General features: G+C 46.4%; 1 protein-coding gene across 3 annotated transcripts; it reads right to left on the bottom strand.

The window, feature by feature from the left end:
* Nucleotides 1-486: 486 nt before the first annotated feature.
* Nucleotides 487-13699, bottom strand: LOC128916059 (C-terminal-binding protein 2). Of its 3 annotated transcripts, XM_054217244.1 has the most exons (10): nt 13501-13699; nt 12746-12900; nt 12564-12653; nt 12337-12427; nt 9847-10053; nt 9006-9220; nt 8095-8225; nt 7797-7924; nt 7122-7242; nt 2645-6047 (listed from the first exon to the last, which is right to left on the bottom strand). In XM_054217244.1, exons 1-10 carry the CDS (start codon nt 13547-13549, stop codon nt 5876-5878), a joined length of 1359 nt encoding a protein of 452 aa, XP_054073219.1. In that variant the 5' UTR covers nt 13550-13699; the 3' UTR covers nt 2645-5875. The 3 variants fall into 3 exon arrangements, with proteins under 3 accessions (XP_054073220.1, XP_054073219.1, XP_054073221.1); XM_054217245.1 differs by lacking the exons at nt 2645-6047; nt 12337-12427 and adding an exon at nt 487-2430 and having other exon boundaries at nt 12509-12653; XM_054217246.1 differs by lacking the exon at nt 12337-12427 and having other exon boundaries at nt 12509-12653; nt 13501-13696.
* Nucleotides 13700-19767: the final 6068 nt, after the last annotated feature.

The raw sequence follows: 19767 nt of genomic DNA, 5'->3' as shown, positions 1-19767 counted from the left end.
TTGGCCCTGGAATAACAGCAGCGCATCCCAAGTCTGGGTGCTTTGCTTTTCTGTGAGGCAGATTTTGAAAAGGCATTTATTCAAAGGGTGATTAAGGTAGGAAATCACGTTAATGGTATGCAGCTGTCAGATTAGCTGAACATTTGAACAGTTCTCATGATGAATAGTGCAATGCCCTAAGCTGCTCCTTTTCAACATACTTGAACACCACAAAACACTTGAGAATCCTGCACTGTGACAGAAATGACCAGCAACTCTACATCTCTCTCTGCTTGTGCAGTAAAGACCCAGTAGCACTGACAGAAACTGGAGTGAGGAGCAGATACCGTACTCCATACCAGAACAAGGATATTCTCGTGGAAATAAGTTGTTTTCTTGTGCATGCACTGTCTCCTCACTCGAGGAGAGTCATATTGACACCAAATTAGCAGCAGCAGGGGCAAATTGCTTGCTTTCGCTTTCCTTTATTCAAAATGATTGCGCCAGGTTGTTTTAAGTAGCTGACAACATTTCATCGTTGTTACTTTCTGGTTAGAGGGATGCAATACCTGTTTGTACGATGTGCCTGTCCTCAGAAGTGTATTTCATCATCTCATCCCACTACTCTTTATGGTGTGATTTTAGTCCTGATGTGGCACAAAGAGAAAATACTGAACAGATTCTAAGACAGATTATCACATCAAGAGAAGGTTCTAAAGTGTCTGCCTTTGGTATTTTGAACGACATAGAACTTAAGAAACAACACCAGAACTCTGCTCTGTCCTCCTCTGCTGTACAGCATCTGCCAGTTTTGGTGTGCTGCACGCCACTGTTTTTACTAACCTCCCCCTCCCTTTCTTTTTTGAATAAGTACAGGAGCCAATAGAAACATTACTGAAGAGTAGCAGAGCCTTTATGTCTTGCGTCTAAGTGATTGCCATGGTAAATCCACGATTACTACGTTCTTTGAAGACCAGGCTTCGCCCTCGTGCCTGAAGTTTCTTTACTGAAACAATAAGATCATAGAATGCGTTGGGTTGGAAGGGACGTATAAATGTCATCTAGTCCAACCCCCTGCAGTAAGCAGGGACATCTTCAGCTAGATCAGGTTGCTCAGAGCCTCATCAAGCCTGGCCTTGAATGTCTCCACGGATGGGGCCTCCACCACCTCGCTGGACAACCTGTTCCAGTGTCTCACCACCCTCATTGTAAAGAACTTCTTCCTAAAGTCTAATCTAAACATACCCTGCTCTAGTTTAAAGCCATTGCCCCTCGTCCTATCGCTACATGCCCTTGCAAACAGCTCCCCCCCGAGCTTTCCTGTAGGCCCCCTTCAGGGACTGGAAGGCTGCTATAAGGTCTCCCTGGAGCTTTCTCCTCTCCAGGCTGAACAACCCCAACTCTCTGAGCCTGTCTTCATAGGAGAGGTGCTCCAGCCTTTGATCATCTTCGTGGCCTTCCTCTGGACCCACTCCAACAGGTCCATGTCCTTCTTGTGCTGAGGGTTCCTCAGCTGGACACAGTACTGCAGGTGGGGTCTCACAAGAGCAGAGCAGAGGGGGAGAATCGCCTCTCTGGATTTGCTGGCCACAGTTGTTTTGATGCAGCCCAGGATGCGATTGGCCTTCTGGGCTGCAAGTGCACATTGTTGGCTCATGTCCAGCTTTTCATCCATCAGTACCCCCAAGTCCTTTTCCGCAGGGCTGCTATCACGTCATCCCCCAGCCTGTATTGATAATGAGGATTGTCCCGACCCAAGTGTAGGACCTTGCACTTGGCCTTGTTGAACATGAGCTATGTAGCAGAAATAGTACCACCACGTGGAAGATACCAAGTGCTCCTTGTCCCCTTCCCATTCCAACAGCTCCAAGATGGAAATTGCCACGATAAAGCAGGCCAGCATTTCCCATATCCCATCTCCTGAGCACGGTGCTGGATATTCCAAAGGCGCGCAGCACCAGCTAGACAAATAACCCACCAAGAATAATAAAGGGCTTTGTAACTTCCATTAATGATTAATACAGGGAGCATAGGCCATAAAACATGAATTAACTTCAATGTATGAAATGCCTAAGCGCTTTTCTATGCTAATTCTGTTGCACTGACTTTTACTATATGTTAGAAAAATCAGTTTCATGGGCTAATTTTGTGTATTAATTTCAAATACTATCTTACTGTAAAAGGGTGACAACAGCTACTGCTGTTTACGTGTATTTTTAAACTACACACTTAAAAGGCTGCAAAACCAGTTACCACAATTTCAACTTGTGAGAACTCACATAACTAACCACCAGGCTACATCTAAAGCTGTCCCTTAACCACTGAAGATGGCTTCTTTTCCAGGCTGCAACCTTCCCGGCCTTGATTGGTGGTCCACGCTCCAGAATCCAAAGAAAGCCATTTGCCAGAGTGGCTGATCCAGGGAGTGATTGTGTGGAAGATCCAACTTGCCTAATTTGAGAAAAGCAGGACTGATGCAGACACTCGCCTGTAGAGGTTTTCAACCCTCCCCTTCAATATTGTATCTAAGGCCACCCCTTCCATAGACAGCAGCCATGTTCTTTGGAGAACTTTATTAAAATATATCCAAGAAGTAATCAAACATTTTCTAACGAGTCAGGAGAGAACTGAAGTGAGAAAAACATTTGTACGGAGGACAGTGCTGTAAGTTTTTGTTTACATGCTTTATTTCCATGTTTCACAGTTTAGTCATTGTCTACAAAAATATATTTCTGAAACTCTGAGTCCTCTATAAAAAAGCTGGTCAGCAGCAGTGACCCTGACAAACAGAATGTACCTTGGGACAGTGTGAGCACCTCCTGTAAGCAGATTAGTGCAGCTAGGGCACTCCTGCCTCACCCTGGGAGACTTCTGTTCTTTGGGATTAAAGCTCTGCACTAGTTCTGAATGAAGGCGTTAAAAAAAAAATAAAAAAATCCTTCCACTTCTGTATGCTGTGCTAAGCTTGGGAAGGGGAGCTGCAAGTCAGTGTATCACACAGGAGAGTGTGCTAACAAAGGACTTGGCACTCGGGGGGATGGAGAAGACCACAGGGTACTTTAGGTCAATTTTTCTTTGAGCTATCTGTTCAGAACGGCCTTCGTCTGGTGATAATGGGTTCAGTCTGTAAGCAGAGGTACAAATGGCATACAAGCAGAGTAATCCTATAAGCACAAAGGGAGTCCTTCTTTCAGGTCACGATAGAGGTTCATTTTTACCTCAGCATTTTCTGCTGTACCTTTAATCAAGGGGAAAATTGCCTTCATACCCAATCACAAGCCTACATAGTGTTGGATAGAACAGAGCCACTACCAATGCTGTCAGCTTCGACTCCTTAGTATCCATAACTGGAAATACTTCTTATGACATCAATTATTTCATTCCTACGCTTACTAGTCACCAGTATATCTAGGCACCAAAAATAAGAATTGAGAAACTCAAGTGTCCCCCAAATGAGGTCTTTCCACTCTTCCTCTGCTCAGTTATTTGACTGGTCTATAGAAATATTTGCAGTTCAGAAGAAAAAAAAAATTGCTGCCTCTTTAAAAAAATAAATCTATCTTGCATTGTGAGATGTCTCTAGAAGAGACAAGATTAATGTACTCTGATCCTCTGTATTCACAAAGCTCATAACTAGAAGCCCCTTACCACAAAATAGTCTCAGACCTGAACCTCTAAGCAGGGCAGGAATTTTCAGCAGCAAACAAGGAAAGAGTAGTTATTGACAGACTGCTTCCCTAAAGTAGTAACAGACAAAAGACGAGCTCTCAGTCCCTGAAAACTTCTCCCCATCTGCCTGTCAGAACAGCTTTCTGAGCTAGTAGCTTGTAAAATTTAGATTTCCTAGAGATTAGAGAACTCAGGAAAGTGCTGCTGGTTATTTTAGGAACAGCTGCAATCAAAGTGCTTCTGAGCTCTAGGCTTTTGTTCAGAAAAAGTTCTCCTGTAACTTGTGCCTACCACCAGTCCCAGTCCGATCTGCTAAACCTGAGCAGCCAAGGAGGTATATAAATTTTAAGTAGAATCAGCATCATCCATGAAAACACAGAAGCCAAGAACCTTCACCAAGACACATACCTTATCAAAAAAGACACTCAGCACTAGAGAACTAATATCATCTCACTAATGCTAAACAGTTAAAGTGTAAAATCTGTAAGAAAAACCTGAAGTGTACTTCTTGCCTATTTTCCTTTCTTGAATTGCTGGGGGAGAGTGGGGGAGCAGAGGAGAAAGGAATGAATCACTTCACTGTATCAGCAGTAAGCCATTTATGAAGGCAGTATTTGAGAAAAATTTAAAACCAGTAAAAAAATCTGAAAACTTAACGACTCCGAAAGCTTTCCTTAGCTTCCCAAACTGTTAACAGTCTAAACAGACGATTTTGTCTACAACCTCAAGGTGTATTTTCAGTCTGTTCCCAGCTGTTCAGCTTCCAGTCACAGACACACAAGCAAGGGAAGAATCGAGGGAGGCAGACAAACCCACACATGGGGATTGTCTGCCTCCCATGCAGCACCTACTTTAATATACCCACACAACATGAACAAATCAATCAGGAATTGTTACATTTTGTGCATGGAAAGGCTATAACTGAAGCGTAACAAGATGAAACTAAAGGAAGATTTGGAATTAAGGAAAATCTTCTGTGGAACCTCTTTTGATGAAGACTCCGTACGCCTCAAAGCAGCAATTCATATTCAATCATTTGGGAAATAGGAAAAGACTTGAGAGTAGCAATCCTGCCTTGGCTTCAGATGACAAACTAAGAGTGTTCTTTAGTATCACAAAGTATCATGTAAAACCCACTGTCTTGCCCTGCCTACTACTGCAGATGCAGTATATACTAGCAGAGCTGAAGCAGAGTAATTTGGGCAACTCTTAAAAACCGCCTTCTCCATCAGGACAGAGAAAGTGTCACTAGGACTGGTATGTGTCTTCTAATTGATGCAGTTATGCCAAAAAAAAAAATACATCTGTAGCACAATGTTTAGAATTCTAACACGATAGATACTTTGTGGATAAACATGGCCAAAGTGTGTGTAAGGAATGAGCAACTGAAGCTGCTGTTACTACTTGCTGTCTTCCAGTGCAAGTTTTTCCCATTTCCACATTCTCTTGCCTTCTCCAAGTTACACAGATTCCAAGGCAAACTATTCTGAAGCCTCACAAACACAGTGGCCACCAGAACACATTTGATGATATTTTAATCCCTTCTGAATTATTTACAAGGCTGGCCTTGAGACTGTTGCTTTTAACTTCAGGCCTAGTACTGCATAGACAAAACTTTATATGGTCAAGAACTAGCAATGCCTGCACTATGTCTGTTCTAACAGGAAACCTTAATTAAAACAAGCAAAGTAATACACAGAGCTGAGCCTAGGCTGCATTCTACCAAGGGCATAATAAAGACAACAGTCACAACTTCTCCATTTCACTAATATTTTTCTAATATTCCCCATGGCTACACTTAGAGAGGTTCAGCCAAATTAAATTTAAGCTGCAAGTCACAACTGAAAAGTGTGCACTGAAGTCTGGTGTTAGAAACACTGAGGGCCATCCCTGATCAGGCAGCTCCACTTCTATTTTCAAGTGCACAAGAACAGCTCCCTGCCACAGACAACCGAGGCAGATACACAGGAAAAATCATTGGTTAAACCAAGTATTTCGAGGCGAGGCAAGGTCACTGCTGCCTTGCGCCAGAGGAGAAAGATTCATTGAGAGATTAAAACTAAAGGGTTACAAAATAAAGGCAAGAGCTAAAGTTTGCCGGTAATGAAATGCATTCTCCCGTCCTGTATGAACAGGAAACAGTCTCTGTAGGGTGTTAAAGAAGGTCCGAGGAGGAGATACCCTCCTACTTTTTTCTGCTGCCAGAGGAGAGGAGAGAAAGATGCTGCTATTGGTCAGCAGGAATCTCTCTGTCTGCATCCAGTTTGCTCGTCTCTCCTGGGGAAGGGGTTCGCGGTGCAGAGTGAGAAACAGGCGGGATCCCATGAGCTACAATCCCTTCCACTACTGGCGGTTCTGGTAGCCCAGGGGTGGCTACTCCCACTACTCCTGGAGGAAACCTAAACCCAACAGAAACACAGAGATTACAAGCTTGTCCAATAGAGTTATGCAAGGGGAAAGGAGCTGTGCCCTCAGGCACCTGCTGAATACAAATCCCTCTTTCTAACAGAAATGCTCCAAGATAGAACACAGGAAAAGTCTCCAGAGCTGAAGAGTAGCAGTTATATCCTAATACCAAACGACACCTGTTCTCGGACAGGCAGAGATTGTCTCAGGTCACATATGAAGCATTTGGAAAACAGGTGCAAAGTTTTTCTCCAGTGGAAAACAGCGTGAGGCACTGTATGAAGGTACCCTGAAGGGATGAAAATTCCCTCCCTGTCAGCAGAAGGAGTGCAAGCTGCCAGTTATCCTTCACTGGGCTCTAAGACAGAAAAAGTAAGGAGCTGAACTAATAAAACAGCTAGATCTAATATGAAAAACAGGAGAGTGATACACATGAATTGCTAATGAACCATTCTTCCATTCTGCCTGCCTGTGCTTTCTCCATAAATATGTCTGAACCTCTGCAGATCTCAGTGAAGGGAAGACAATGTATTTCCTACTTTGCAGATGGGAGAAAAACAGAAGGGAAGCAACCTGCCCACAATCACTTGGCAGGTCTATAATAGACAAAGAAACTGAAATACACCCTATTTAGGCCACTGCCCAAATCCACTGGACAATGTCTCTTTAAAATAGTCTGTACTTGGGCTACAAATAAGAACTGTGCTTTGTTCATACAGCCCTAACGATACGCACAACTTCTCAATGTTAAGATCCAGACCTCTTTTCAGGCACCCAGCAGGCTTTCTTATATTTGGATATCTCTTGGGCAGGTCTTGCAATGATTTGGAAAAATTTACCATTATGCAGCTGGAACTAAATATGACCAAGTAAACGTTACATCCTAGTACAGCTTCAGAAGTCCTGCTGTTAAGTTTCTGGAAAGAGCTCATATACAGATTATACAGGAACAGAAACATACCTGCCTGCAGGTACAAGCAATTCTCAAACCCAAAGGGGGATGTTTACCTACTTCAGTAGGAAGATAGGCTTGGAAGCGGTAACTTTGGACAACCTACATATCTCACCTGTACGCTGCAGCTCCGTTGAGTTCTGGATGGACAGTTGCAGGATCAATACTGGACCACTGAGCTGCTAACAGCAAGTACTCCTTATTAACACAGTTCCTCAAAGCATCAGGTATGTGACCTGCAAGAGCGCCAAGAATGACAAAAAACCCAAGACACAAGTAGGAGGGGCTCGTTCCCTGAAGCATTTACAAAGGAATACAGAAAGAAAGTGTGAAATGTTTTCCATCTACCTCCACAGGATAACACTGAGCAGGGGAGATTCTCGTCTGAACAACTGGTCTCTGGAGAAGACAATAAACTGATCTTTCCTTCCCACTTCTGTGATCTTGCGGAAATTATTGGCCACAAACTGCAATTGCCAAGCCTCACTTTCCCCAAGAGACAATATGTACTACTCCAGAAAAGAGGTGTACAGTATAACCATCAAAGGAATTATTGCAAAGGATTCAGAAGATGTACTAGGTTACAAGGCTTTGCAAGGGAGGGAAAGTGCCACTCCAGCATTACTTACAAGATTCTTAAAAGGCAAACAGAGAATTATCAACTCACGCTCCAGTTCCAGAAACCAGTTACTGAGTCTAAGTTTTCAGAACAATCAGCATAATCCTTGCAGTGAACTAACAAAAGAATACTAATTCAGCAGCAGCTGCAGAGCACAGTCTTCCTCATTACCTGTAATAGCTCTGCGGATCTCTTTAGCTGCATCTTCTCTGGATTCAATGGAAGCCTGCTCACTGTACCAGGCAGTGTGAGGGGTGCAGATCACATTGGGTGCATCTTTTAAAGGCCCCTGAGCAAAGCTGTGGGTAAGAGGAAAAAAGAAGAAAAAAAAAAAAGTGGTTTCTCTCCAGAAGTGATAACCTTATCTGTCCTCTTGGGTATCACTGTAACTCAAACAACAAAAAAACCAAAAGAATCATCCAGCGTAGTGAGTCACAGGACAGCAGCAGGCATGCAGGTGCAACGTTACCTGAAAGGCTCAGATTCATGCACGTCCAATGCTGTTCCTCTGATTCTCCCCTCTTTCAAGGCTTGTGCTAATGCCTTCTCATCTACCAGCCCTCCCCGGGCTGTGTTCACTAAGAAGCAGCCCTGGCGCATCTGGAAAAAGAAAAATATTAAGTAGGTTGAGAATGAGACTTTTTATGGAAGCTAAGTGAATCTTGGGAAGTCTACTGGAAATGAGCAGGAGCCTGCAGTGATTAGATGAGGCCTGGAGAATTAGGAGTGCTCTCACTGCAAAGCTAACCACAGGGGAAATGCCTGCAAGCAATGCTTGAGAAACTGCTTTAAAAATGAACAAACAAAACCACAAGACAACAAGGGCAAAAGTGGAACTCTCAAGTTCTGCACTCCATATTCATCCTACTACATTAAAAAAGAAAGAGGACATGAATAAAGTATCCAGCTATACAAAACTGGACTACAACATCCAGATGCCTCTGATGAAAGCACTGAAAAGCATTCATAGACTAGTGGAGTAGAGCCCGAGACTGACTTTGCAGTGGGCTTGGGCAGAGAGACTTTGGCAGAGCTGTGTAAAGAAACTTACACAGTCCCAGCCACACCACATCTGGCTCTAACCAGCAGAGTTGATTATGCATTTTAAAGGTAATTTGAAATCATTGAATCACCTAAAATATTCTTTATAAATGAAATTACTTGGCAAAGAGAGCCAATCCTATTCTTCTCTTAACATGAAATTCTATACAGCACAAAGCACAGGCACCCGGATCCACACGCTCCCAGCCTCCAAAGGCAGCAGGAGGCACACGACAGAGGCAGCAGGATTCACACGCTCTCAGCCTCTGTGAAAGCAGCAGTTTCTGTTTGCATTCATTTCCACAGTGCTCTGTGGGGGAAATCAAGCTCCTGCTGCACCTGTTTAATAGTGAAGTCATTGATGAGGTGATGGTTATGTTCATTCAGGCTGCAGTGCAATGTGATGCAATCGCTGTGCATTAGTAGATCCTGCAGGGTTCCTACTCGTTGTAAACCCAAGGATCGCTCCACTCCATCCGGCAGATAGGGATCATAGAAAATCACGTTGAAGCCAAAGGACTTGGCTCGCAGAGCCACTGCCTGTCCAACTCGGCCTTCACAAAAGAAAACCCACAATCATCAAGGAAAGGTAAAACAAACTTTAAAGACAAGATACTGGGGCAGACTAGGAGCCTACACTGGAGTTTACTGCCAGGGACCAAGGTACTGCAGCCCTGGAAACCCCCAAGACTGCCATAGGGATCCAGAGGAGGTTATTCAGTGCTGATCACATCTGTCTAATTCTAGTCCTTCCCCATGCAATAGCCAGAGCTTAGCTAGCTTAGCCTAGAAGGAGCTGTTTTTCAAACCAAATCTGGACCCTGAGTCAGAAGCAGTAATAATCTGATTACAAGAAACTCGAGAAGGAATTGGTACCTCTCAGGTGGCTTTGTTACTGATACAGAGCCTAGCACAGAGGGAAACAGACATCGAGAAGATCTGTCTGAATGTGCCAATTCTTCTAGCCATTTGAATACGAAAAAAAAAATCCCCAATCCCATGACATACACCCAATTCGTGAAGATATCCAGCACCACAGAATAGGGCACTAAAATTTCTTATGAGTCAGTGTGTTTCAGAACAAACAGCTGTAAAATTATCACTTTTTTCAGTCTGTGACTCTTAGGTTCCCAAAAACTTTCACAGTTCATTTTTCAGTCTAACAATTCCCATCACTTACCTAGTCCGATGATGCCCAAAGTCTCCCCACGGATACGCACAGCGCCTCCAGCCACCTCTCGAATCTGTTCTACACTTGAGGCTCGATTCCCTTCCCGCATAGCCTGATGTAGCCAAGTAACACGGCGATAGAGGTTCAAGATGTGGCAGAGGGTGGAGTCAGCGGTCTCCTCTACTGAGGAGGAAGGGATGTTGCAAACTGCGATGCCTACAAAGCCATAGAGGTCATATAAGATTTTTAGCATCACAACGCTAAACCAACATAGAGCTCTTCAGGCATAAGTGCTGAAAGATAATTCAGTGCTCCAGAACTACTGCCATGAAACACAGGATTCATTTCAGAAGCTCATTCTACATCAACATAGATCTGACCAGTCAGCTTTTTAACCCCAAGGAAATACCATTCTTTCCTTATAAATATCCATTTGATTGACACACTTGCCAGAAAAAAAAAACCCACCAAACAACAGGCTGAAATGAGAAAACTGGGTCACACAAGTGATGCAAGAAACTGACTGTTTTAGAAGATCAGCATCCAAAAAGATGCACTCATTCCACAGATACCCCTGACAGATTAACTGGCAGACTGTAGAAGAATTAAGACAGATGGTTGAGCTCTTTCATGGTCCAGATGCTCACTGCAAGCATCAGCTTCCCCAGGAGCAACAATAAGTAACCAACTCATTAAACGCAGAGAGAAGCCACAGGAACCTCTCTAAATCCATTTGAAGTTACACTTAAAAATAGCAACACATAACACTCCCACTCTAGAATAACCACAAGGGACCATAAACCCCATGGTTAGAACTATCAGGTACATTACTAATGCAAACAGAGTAAAAGTCTTGGAAGCACAAATTACTGTGAGGACAGGGAAAGATGGAAAAATGTAGCAAAATCTGGTAATTCTTGAGCAGTCTATTGAAAAAAAAAAACGGGGGGAGGACCTGGCAACGTGACTGCTGCTATCCTTCATTCAACAAACCAACAAAGAAATAAAAATAACTAGATGAAAAAATTATTTCTTCCCAAACATAACCCTAGCCACTTGCCAAACCAAGGAAACTCTTCCTCCTCAGAAGTTTACAACCTATCTAAAAACTAGGAATTAAAATCTAGGCAATCGTTGAAGGCACATAAAATTCAGCAATGCATCACTCTTTCATAAGCCTGTTACAGAGGAGAGATTCAACTAAACTCAGACCACGTTCTCCCAAGAGAAATAGAAGAGCAATGGCCACAAACAGTGCCAGATATCTGACTCCTTTTCTCTATCAAATCCTTTTCAATTATGCCATAATGCCACTTGGATGACAGGAGGAGGGGAGAAAGGGAAACATAACTTCTTTTAATCTCACTGGTTACCATCTCATCCAACTTCAGACAAGGCATGTGCATTAATTTCTTACACAGCTAGACACAAATTTTTGTTTACATGCAATATTATTCCTAAATATAAGAAAACACAAACACACACAACAGCCCTTTGGTCTGACTTGAAGATTCAGAACACATAAGGAATAGTATCTTACCTCAGAATGAATTAAAGGGCCTGGCTAAGCATGAAAATAATCATTAATTGTCCACGAAAAAGCAAATCCAGCCACACATAATGGTCATCATCATTCTGCTCCAAAGCAAAAGTGGCATGCAGCAGTCTGACAGTGAAAGAATTCTGACCCATTTCTCCTTGGGTTAAAGAGTGTGGAGTTGGGGGAAAGGGAAAACTTTGAATCTGAATGAATCAAAGACATGGATGGTGACTTTAAGGAAAGAACCCTAAGAGCAGATTAGGTTCCAAGCTCAGCCCAAAAACGTAATGGCTGGATGAGAGCCGAAGACCTCACCAGGAACTCTTGAGACTATTCAGTTGAATCATTCAGATGAGAAGACTCTTTAGACCTAATTCAAGCACTAGACAAATAAGCACTCTTCGTTTATTTGCAATTTATCTGTTCTTACAGATATGAAAATTGTAATGCCTATTTCAATTTTATATATACATACTTGCATTTGATTTAAACTTAATCTGATATGCATTACATTAAGAAAGGTTTCAAACCACTGACACAAACCTAAAAAACAAGGGGCAAGGTACCTAGATGATCCACCTCACCTAGAAGACTACAAGGTCCAAAAGTCTCACTGCCATACGTTTAATAAATAGCACCTTTTTGTCACCTGATCCAAAGACTCTTCACATGCCTAGGGCTCTAAACAGATCAATACTGAAGTGTTGAATCAGAACCTACCTGCATATAAAAAATTCACTTATTGAGCATTTACAGTGAGTTTATCCTGCAACAGCATGTGCAAGCTGCTTTCAGCCATCAGTTTGCTCAGTTCTTTCTCCACAAACAACACAAAGCTGCCTCACCAAAAGTTATCTAGACAGTGTATTCCAGTTTCTGAATCCCAAACAATAGCAAAGACAGTGACACCTATAGCAGAGCATTCTGAGAACCAAGAATCTTTCTTTCAAGCCACCTACCAGCTCCAATATTGGTCAGCTTCCTAAAGATGACTGCTGAGACTAAGCAGCTCCAAGTCTTTTTTACATAAAAGGTTTTAAATGCACTCAGCTATAAAACAGAAAAACATGTGCAGAGTTCCACTTCACATTCAGTTCTGATCGCAACAGAGCCCTAATGGTATCATCATACCTAATTCTGCAGCAGATTTGATGTCAACATTGTCATAGCCACTGCCAATACGCACAATGACCCTGAGGGCTTTGAATTTCTCCAGATCCTGACGAGAAAGCGTAATGGTGTGATACATCAGAGCTCCTACTGCCTCATTCAGCACCTACAACAAAAAACAGTCCAAATCAATCTCTGCTTCGGTTACTCTAAGAGGCAGACCTCTGTGTCCAAATGCTTGCATGTTTTCTCACGAACCTTTTCATGGATTTCCTGAGTTGACTGAGCATCACAAAACGCCACTGTAGCAACATCCTTCAAGATGGGCATCTCCACAGTGCAATCTCGTCCATCCAGCAGTGCAACCAGCGGCCGCGCTGGCATTGGGCCATTCACGATAGGAGGCCGTATGCCTGTTAAGAAAGTCAGCAGGAGCGATTACATGAAAGACAAGAGTTCTGGAACCCTCATTTGCTAATCCAACAAGTCACTAGTTCTGTTAAAGTTCTATAGTATTTAGGAAGGCGTTAGTAAATGCAAAAGAAATAAACAGGAAACAAACACAAGGAAATGAAGCTAGGAAAAAAACTCCACCCTCTGCCACTACTATGTAAAGAAAAATAAAGCATGTTTTACCAATAACGAGGGAACAGAGGAGATGCGTTCAGGAGCACGCTGTTTAACTCTCGGCTCCTGAAACCAGCTATAAACTCGCTCCAGGCCAACTCACCCCTGACCTGCCCCCCCTCCCACCGCCGCCCGCCCAGACACCGGCTCTGTTTCCTCCTCCAGCGAGCAGAACAACTCCTGCGTTCGGGGAGCTCCGGCAGCCATTGGCACCGGCGTCCCCCGTGGGACCCCGCCCGCGGCCGGCGGACCCGGGCCAGCTGCCAGCAGCCCTGCTCGCCGCAGCCCGACAGGGGCGCCGCCGTGGCCGCGCTGCCCCCGCCGCCCGGGCGCTGGGCCGCTGCCGGGCGCGGCCCCACGCGGCGCCGCCGCCCGCCCCGCCTCACCTTCGCAGATCCGGTCCAGCCGCTGCCGTTTCACTTTGTGCCGGTCCATGGGCCACGCCGGGCCGCACCGCCCCTCAGCGCTGCGGAGGGACGCCCCGTCACTCGCCGCCACCGGCTCCCGGGAGGAAGCGGAAGGGCCGGGCCGCGGCCCAGCGGCCCCGCCGCCACAGAGGCGCCGCAGCCTGGGGCGCCGCTCGCTTCCGCTTCCGGCCCGCGCCCGCCACCGCCCCACAGGCCTTTGCGGCGGGCGAGGCCCGGCGGGGCAGCGCGGAGCAGCGCCCGGGTTCACGCCTACAGCGGTCCGCTCGGCCCCGGACCCCCCGCCACCCCTCCCGGGAGCCGCGAGTGCTGGGCGGGGGGAGAGCTGCCGCCGCCGCAGAAAGGCGCCTCTGCGAGCCCCGGGATCTTCAGCCCCAAGGGCCCGTACGAACGACAAGAACGCGCACACAAGTGGCAAAAACTATGCGGCTCCTCGTGCCTTCCTTCTGAGCGCGGCTCCAGCAGCGGCCGGCCCGGCAAGCACGGGGCAGCGAGCCCGCTCCGGGGCGGGGGCGTCTCTTCCCTGCTTGTGTTGTGCTTGTGGAGGCAGGAGCCCAGGCCCCTCCCCCGAGAAGACAGAAAGCGCCGCTGGGCTACCCTGCTGCGTCTGCCCCATTAGCCCTCCAGCGCCACCGCGGTGGATCATCTTGTGTACGTTGAGTGGGGCCTGTGACATGTTCTCGTGTGCCCCGCAAGGCAGCTGGCATCTCAGCACTCCTGGCATGGAGGCACATGAACTCTTGTGGAAGGGCATAAATGAAAAGCAACAATGAGAGGCAGCAGCACAGTCTGTTAAGATCCAAGATATCTCCAATTCTCAGAAACTCAATGACCGGGAATTTCCAGCAGAGGCCCAGGCTGAAGAAAGGGGGACTGTTCATTACTGCCTCGTGCATGCAGAAGAGAGACACTGGAGGCCTGGCCAAAGCTGAGAACACAGGCTTTTTGCACCTGGCTCTGCTCTGCCTCTGCAGTACCTCTTGGAAAGGGGAACTAAAATCTTCTCCAAAGTCAGAGAGTCCTCAGCAGATGCTTGACATGCAAGTTTGCCTTTCAGAGAGCAGTGTGTCTTGGCTGCCCAGGGACCCGACTTTGCATGTCATGACTGTATCTTCCACAAATCACATACCTTTGCTCAGAAAAGCACAACAAGCACAAGCAAGAGTAAATTCAGAAAATGAGAAAATTTAAATCCACAGAATCAGCGTGGTCAGCGCTGAGTAAAGTGCCTGCCCCTGCCTCCTTTGCAGATCTTTTTGCTTACTGTGTTCCCCAGAAACTCCACAGAGTCTCTGGGAGAGCCTGATCAAAAGAGGCACATCCCTTTCTGTGCCTGACCACGACATAAGACAACATACGTGCTAGCTGACTACAGCCAAGTTCAATACAAGATCCAGCTTCACACCTCTCAAAGACTCAAAATCATGAGTTATTTTTGCCCTCCTTCCCAGACAATGTAGAGAAAAATCTTGATCAACTAAACTGATCCCATACCACATCCTAGAATCTGCTAACTTTAGGATCAGTCCAGGTAACTGAGAAAAAGTTACTCACCCTGAGAATCCCCTACATAAATTAGGACAAGCACAGGGAAAGTAACATTACTAAGCCAGTGCTCTACAGCTTATTGAAGAAATTCAAGCCATTTATTCTACAAACAGAAATGTACTTGATCTGAAGTCCATACAATTGATCTACTTTAACGTGGCCCTTTTCTTCAATAGCTCCAAAATTCCATTCAGATACACCACTGTATGTTTTAACAAACCTGTGTGCTTTTCTCCTGCTGTGTGAGCAAAAGGCAACATGGTGATAACAAGAACTGTGAGCTGGTGACTAGGGCAGTTAAACAGTAACAAGGTAAGAATATTTGGCAAAGATACACACAACAAAAGCATAGAAAGTGCTTAGAAAAATGTGGTATTTTCAGGCTCACTGGGTCTGATGACTCTTAAATCTAGCTGGGCTCAGACATACTGGCCCCTCCACGGCTCCTCCTGGCAGGGTTTCTTGAGGTTGCGAGTCGCTGGAGCATGCTGCGGATCCAAAGAGAGCAGCCAGCCCTCTTATTCACCAGCCCAGGCAAGAAACAGCATCGAGTTCCCTGATGCCATTACAAGCAGGGCTGTGTCTCTGAAATGGGGTGGTAAGGTCCCCTCCCTCTATGCCGCAGCAGAACACCTGCTAGGTGGACATCAGGATAGCAGATGCCTATAGCTTGGGTCGGCGTGTCCCAGAGCGTGTCAGACTCCAGCCCCCACAGCACTGACAGGACAGAGATGGGAGACTGTGCAAGCACAGGAGACTCTGCACTTTATTCTCCAGTCCTCAGAAAGCAGCTGGCAGGATGGCAGAATTGGTGCTGAACACTGCAGAGAGGGAAGTAGGGCTCAGAAGAGCTGGCAGGCATCAGGACAATGTCTTAAGCTCTCCGCTAAAGAGGCCCGAGGTCCAAAGTCTCACAAGACGCCCACTGCGCAGGCTAAGTTTGGTCAATATGCTCAGGCTGCCTGAGAACAGAAGTGTGACAGCCAGTGTCACATGAGAGCCCAGAGGAGGATCCTCAGGTTTGGAGAGGTCTACGATTAACATGGCTACACTTCCCCCATCCTCCCTTCCCTCAAAGGGCATCTTCCTTATGTTTGACCGAATGGGCACCTAGGACAAGGCACAGAAGTATCTTCCAGAAGTCCTTGTCCAACTTGAGCAGGATACCTGCTAGAAGGGTCCCAGACGTGCAGAGCTCGTCTCCGCAGCTTGATCTGCACGTCCCAAGAGCAGCAGCTTTATTTCTTGTACTTGTTTGGAGTATGAGGATGAAACAGTCTGCCAGGCAGCCCCGAGAGCAAAGCACAGCACTCGCGAGTGACTAGAAACCTTCTTAAACCCCTCTCATCTGGCAGTAAGCCGTCCTCCTCTCCCCTCACATCCTTCCAGGGGGATACAAAAGGGCAGTGAAGTTGCTTTTAGCTCATTCGAAACGAAAGGGGATGCTTCGAGTGATATTTTGGGTCCTTCTCCCCAGTAACACCTGCAAGTGAAGCAGAAGGGCTGCAGGAGAGTGAACAGACCCAGAACTGCCTCACCTGGGGAACTTGCTGAAGGAAGAGCCTGGTAGCCCACAATGTCAATCTGCTTCCACCTCCCCTGAGGGAGGAGCTCATCCCCCACGGCCCGGCCCGGCCCCGGGGCACTGCCGGGAGGCGCTGCAGGCACGGAAGAAGGTCCTGCGGGACGCCCCGCCCCGGGGCGGGCCGGGGCCTCCTGATAGGCTCGCTGTCCCCGAGTGACGTTGGTGGCGGCCCAATCGGAGCGCTCCTCTCCCACCGCCCCGAGCGCCCTCTGGCGGCCGCCGCTGTGGGCTCTGTGCGGGGACGCACCGGTGACAACTGCGGCAGTTGCACCAGGGACCGCGGCCACGGCCTGGTGCGACCAATCGCCTTCCCAGCACATCTCACTACTAGGAGAAGGGGATTAGGGCAGGTCTGTCCCGAGAGGTGGCACAAACAGAAACTGCAGAGCCCGGCAGAATAGCTCATGTTTTTGTTCACCCTGCAGAATAGCTCACGTTCCCGGGCCGCCTTATGCCCGCATGAGGGGATTTTTGTTCACCCCAGGGCATTAGGTGGGTGCACGGCGGCCCCTGTGTACGCATGTTTGAGAAGGGACAGTTCTGTCCTCCTTTGTGTCACTCCAGCTCTCCTGCCTCCCCAGCCCCGCGCCTACCCCTGCGCAGGGCACTGGGGATCTGGCTGGAACATAGAATCGTAGAACTGGAAGAGGCCTTTCAGATCGAGTACAACCATCAACCTAACACTGACATCACTAAACCGTATCTCTAAGCACTACGCCTACCCATCTTTTAAATACCTCCGGGGATGATGATTCTACTACTTGCCTGGGCAGCCTGTTCCAGTGCTTGATAACCCTTTCAGTGTAAAAATTTTTCCTAATATCCAGTCTAAACCTCCCCTGGTGCAACTCAAGGCCGTTTCCTCTTGTCCTATTGCCTATTCCTTGGGAGAAGAGACCGACCCCTCCTCACTACAGTCTCCTTTCAAGTAGTTGTGGAGAGCGATAAGGACTTCCCTCAGCCTCCTTTTCTCCTGACTGAACAGTCCCAGCTCCCTCAGCAGCTCCTTGTAAGGCTCATAACATCTTCCACATTTATCACAAATTACCTACGTTGCTGGGGTAAAAGAGATGCATCAGCATACCTGCGATGGTGCCTCAGCTATTGTCACAGCTTCCCTTCAGTATGGTCTAGTTAAAATAAAAAAAGACAACACCACAACGGCACTACCTACTGCTACTATAAAAAATGGACAGCCTTACCCATTTGGCTTGCATGCAAAATCTCAGAGGCAAGCCTTACCTTCTCACTGATTAGCCAAACAGCCTTAGTGCTCTGGAGCACACTCTCTATGGCACATGGAGTTTCCCCTCACATTTACACTGACCGACCTTCACCTCTGTATAAAAACCTTAGTTAAAACCTCTCTGAGCACAGTGAGGTGTCCTCCTGGACTGCCAATAGTATCTTGCTGGTAGCTCTTAAGGCAAGTACTTTGTTGGATGCTTAAAAAGAACAGGAGGAATAGGAGGGAAGAGAGGGATTTTTCCGAGGACAAAGAAATTGGAAATCCTAGAAACCTTGTTGCCAGGGGCAGAACTAGTAGAGAAAGCCGTGTCCATCTGGACACAGCAGCTCTATGCTGTGGTCCAAAGTCCTGCCACGTGGGAGCGGCTCGTACCTGGGTCTTTCCTGGTAGACTCTAAAGCAACTAATGCTGCTGATAAGATGTAAAGTAAACAGCCCCTGCGCTGCTGCCCTGCCATGTGCCCATCTCTTTTACAAGCAAAGAGGAGAAAACGTACAGGAGTGATTAAAATACAAACATACCGCAAGCAGCTGGAGCCTGCTGCCTCCTGTACTGTCTTCCACAGCACTGAAAGGTAGCGGGACCACTAATGCGCCTTGGGGTCCCCGTCTCATGGCTTGAATGAATGGAAACCCAGTCCATTTCAGTGTGGAAAGCAGCTGTAGGACTGCTACTGAATCACGGGGAAATAATCTAATATATGTTCTGTAACTTGATTGCCCTCATACCTGTTTACGTACCCTGCCAACCTACAGGAACAGTAAAATCTTGTTTTCGGTTCCGTTATTTTTCTGTCTTTTATCATGTTCAATATAGTACACGCCTCTGAACAGTTGCTACCCCAGGTCTGTCTCGCCACTGCCAGATCCACTGTCCTGCATACTAACCGAGCTTCACTTGAGACAAGGAGTGAGTGGGTAGCTGCTCTGACAATATGCATTGTGGATATACCAGGATCAGAACAATGTGCTCGCAGTGCATCACTTAAATGTCTTTGAACCAAAATCTAGTGTAGTGCATTGTTAAAGCTACTTACTTTGTCTGGTTTTGTTTCTGAAAAAAATTAGACTTAAGGTAGTATAGCAGTGCTGTTCTAAGGAGCTCCTCATTTCTTCTCTTGAAGAAATATTTTGGCTTTCCTTTTACAAATAATTTTTCTTCTGAGCTGCTCATGACTTGGGTTGCATCTGAATCTGTCATTCGAGCACATGCATACTAACCGTTACCCTGATGAGTTCGTGTGAAGGGATTTAGAGTCTCTAATCCAGAACCTGTGTGATAGGCAGTACTACCACCAACACAAGAGCAAGTCAGCTGTGGCTTTTTCTACAAGCTTGGATACAGACGCCAATACATCTTTGGATAACCTGTTCTAGCACTGCAGCACCAGCTTCTTAGTGAAAAAGTTTTTCATAGTATTCATCCTGAACAACCCAAGCTAGAAACTGTGGCTATCATCACTTCTTGTATCATCTGACACTGCCAACATGAGTTTGTTTGTTGCCTTTGCAACTCACCTTCAGGTAGCTATAGGTTGATAATAGATCACTTCTGAAACTCCTCTTTGCCAAGCAAACAAGCCCTGCTCTGTTAATCTGTTTGTAGGTCACATGCTACCACCTTGGTAGCACTCCACTGGAGTGCCTCTAGTTCCTCCACATCCCTCTTGAACTTCAGGGTAGGGAACCACGCACAGCAGTGGCCACACCACTGCTAAGTAGACGGGAATGACTTCCTGCAGTCTTTGTCCATGTTCTTCCTCATAGTGTGGTGTGTGGGTTGTCTCATTCAGGATCAGAGCTTACTGGTATCCACAGCAACTTCCAGGTCCTTTCAGCAGGGCTGC

Source organism: Rissa tridactyla, chromosome 11 (genome assembly GCF_028500815.1).
Source record: "Rissa tridactyla isolate bRisTri1 chromosome 11, bRisTri1.patW.cur.20221130, whole genome shotgun sequence".
In the NCBI taxonomy this organism is placed as follows: Eukaryota; Metazoa; Chordata; class Aves; order Charadriiformes; family Laridae; genus Rissa; species Rissa tridactyla.
This window is presented reverse-complemented; position numbering and strand designations above follow the sequence as displayed.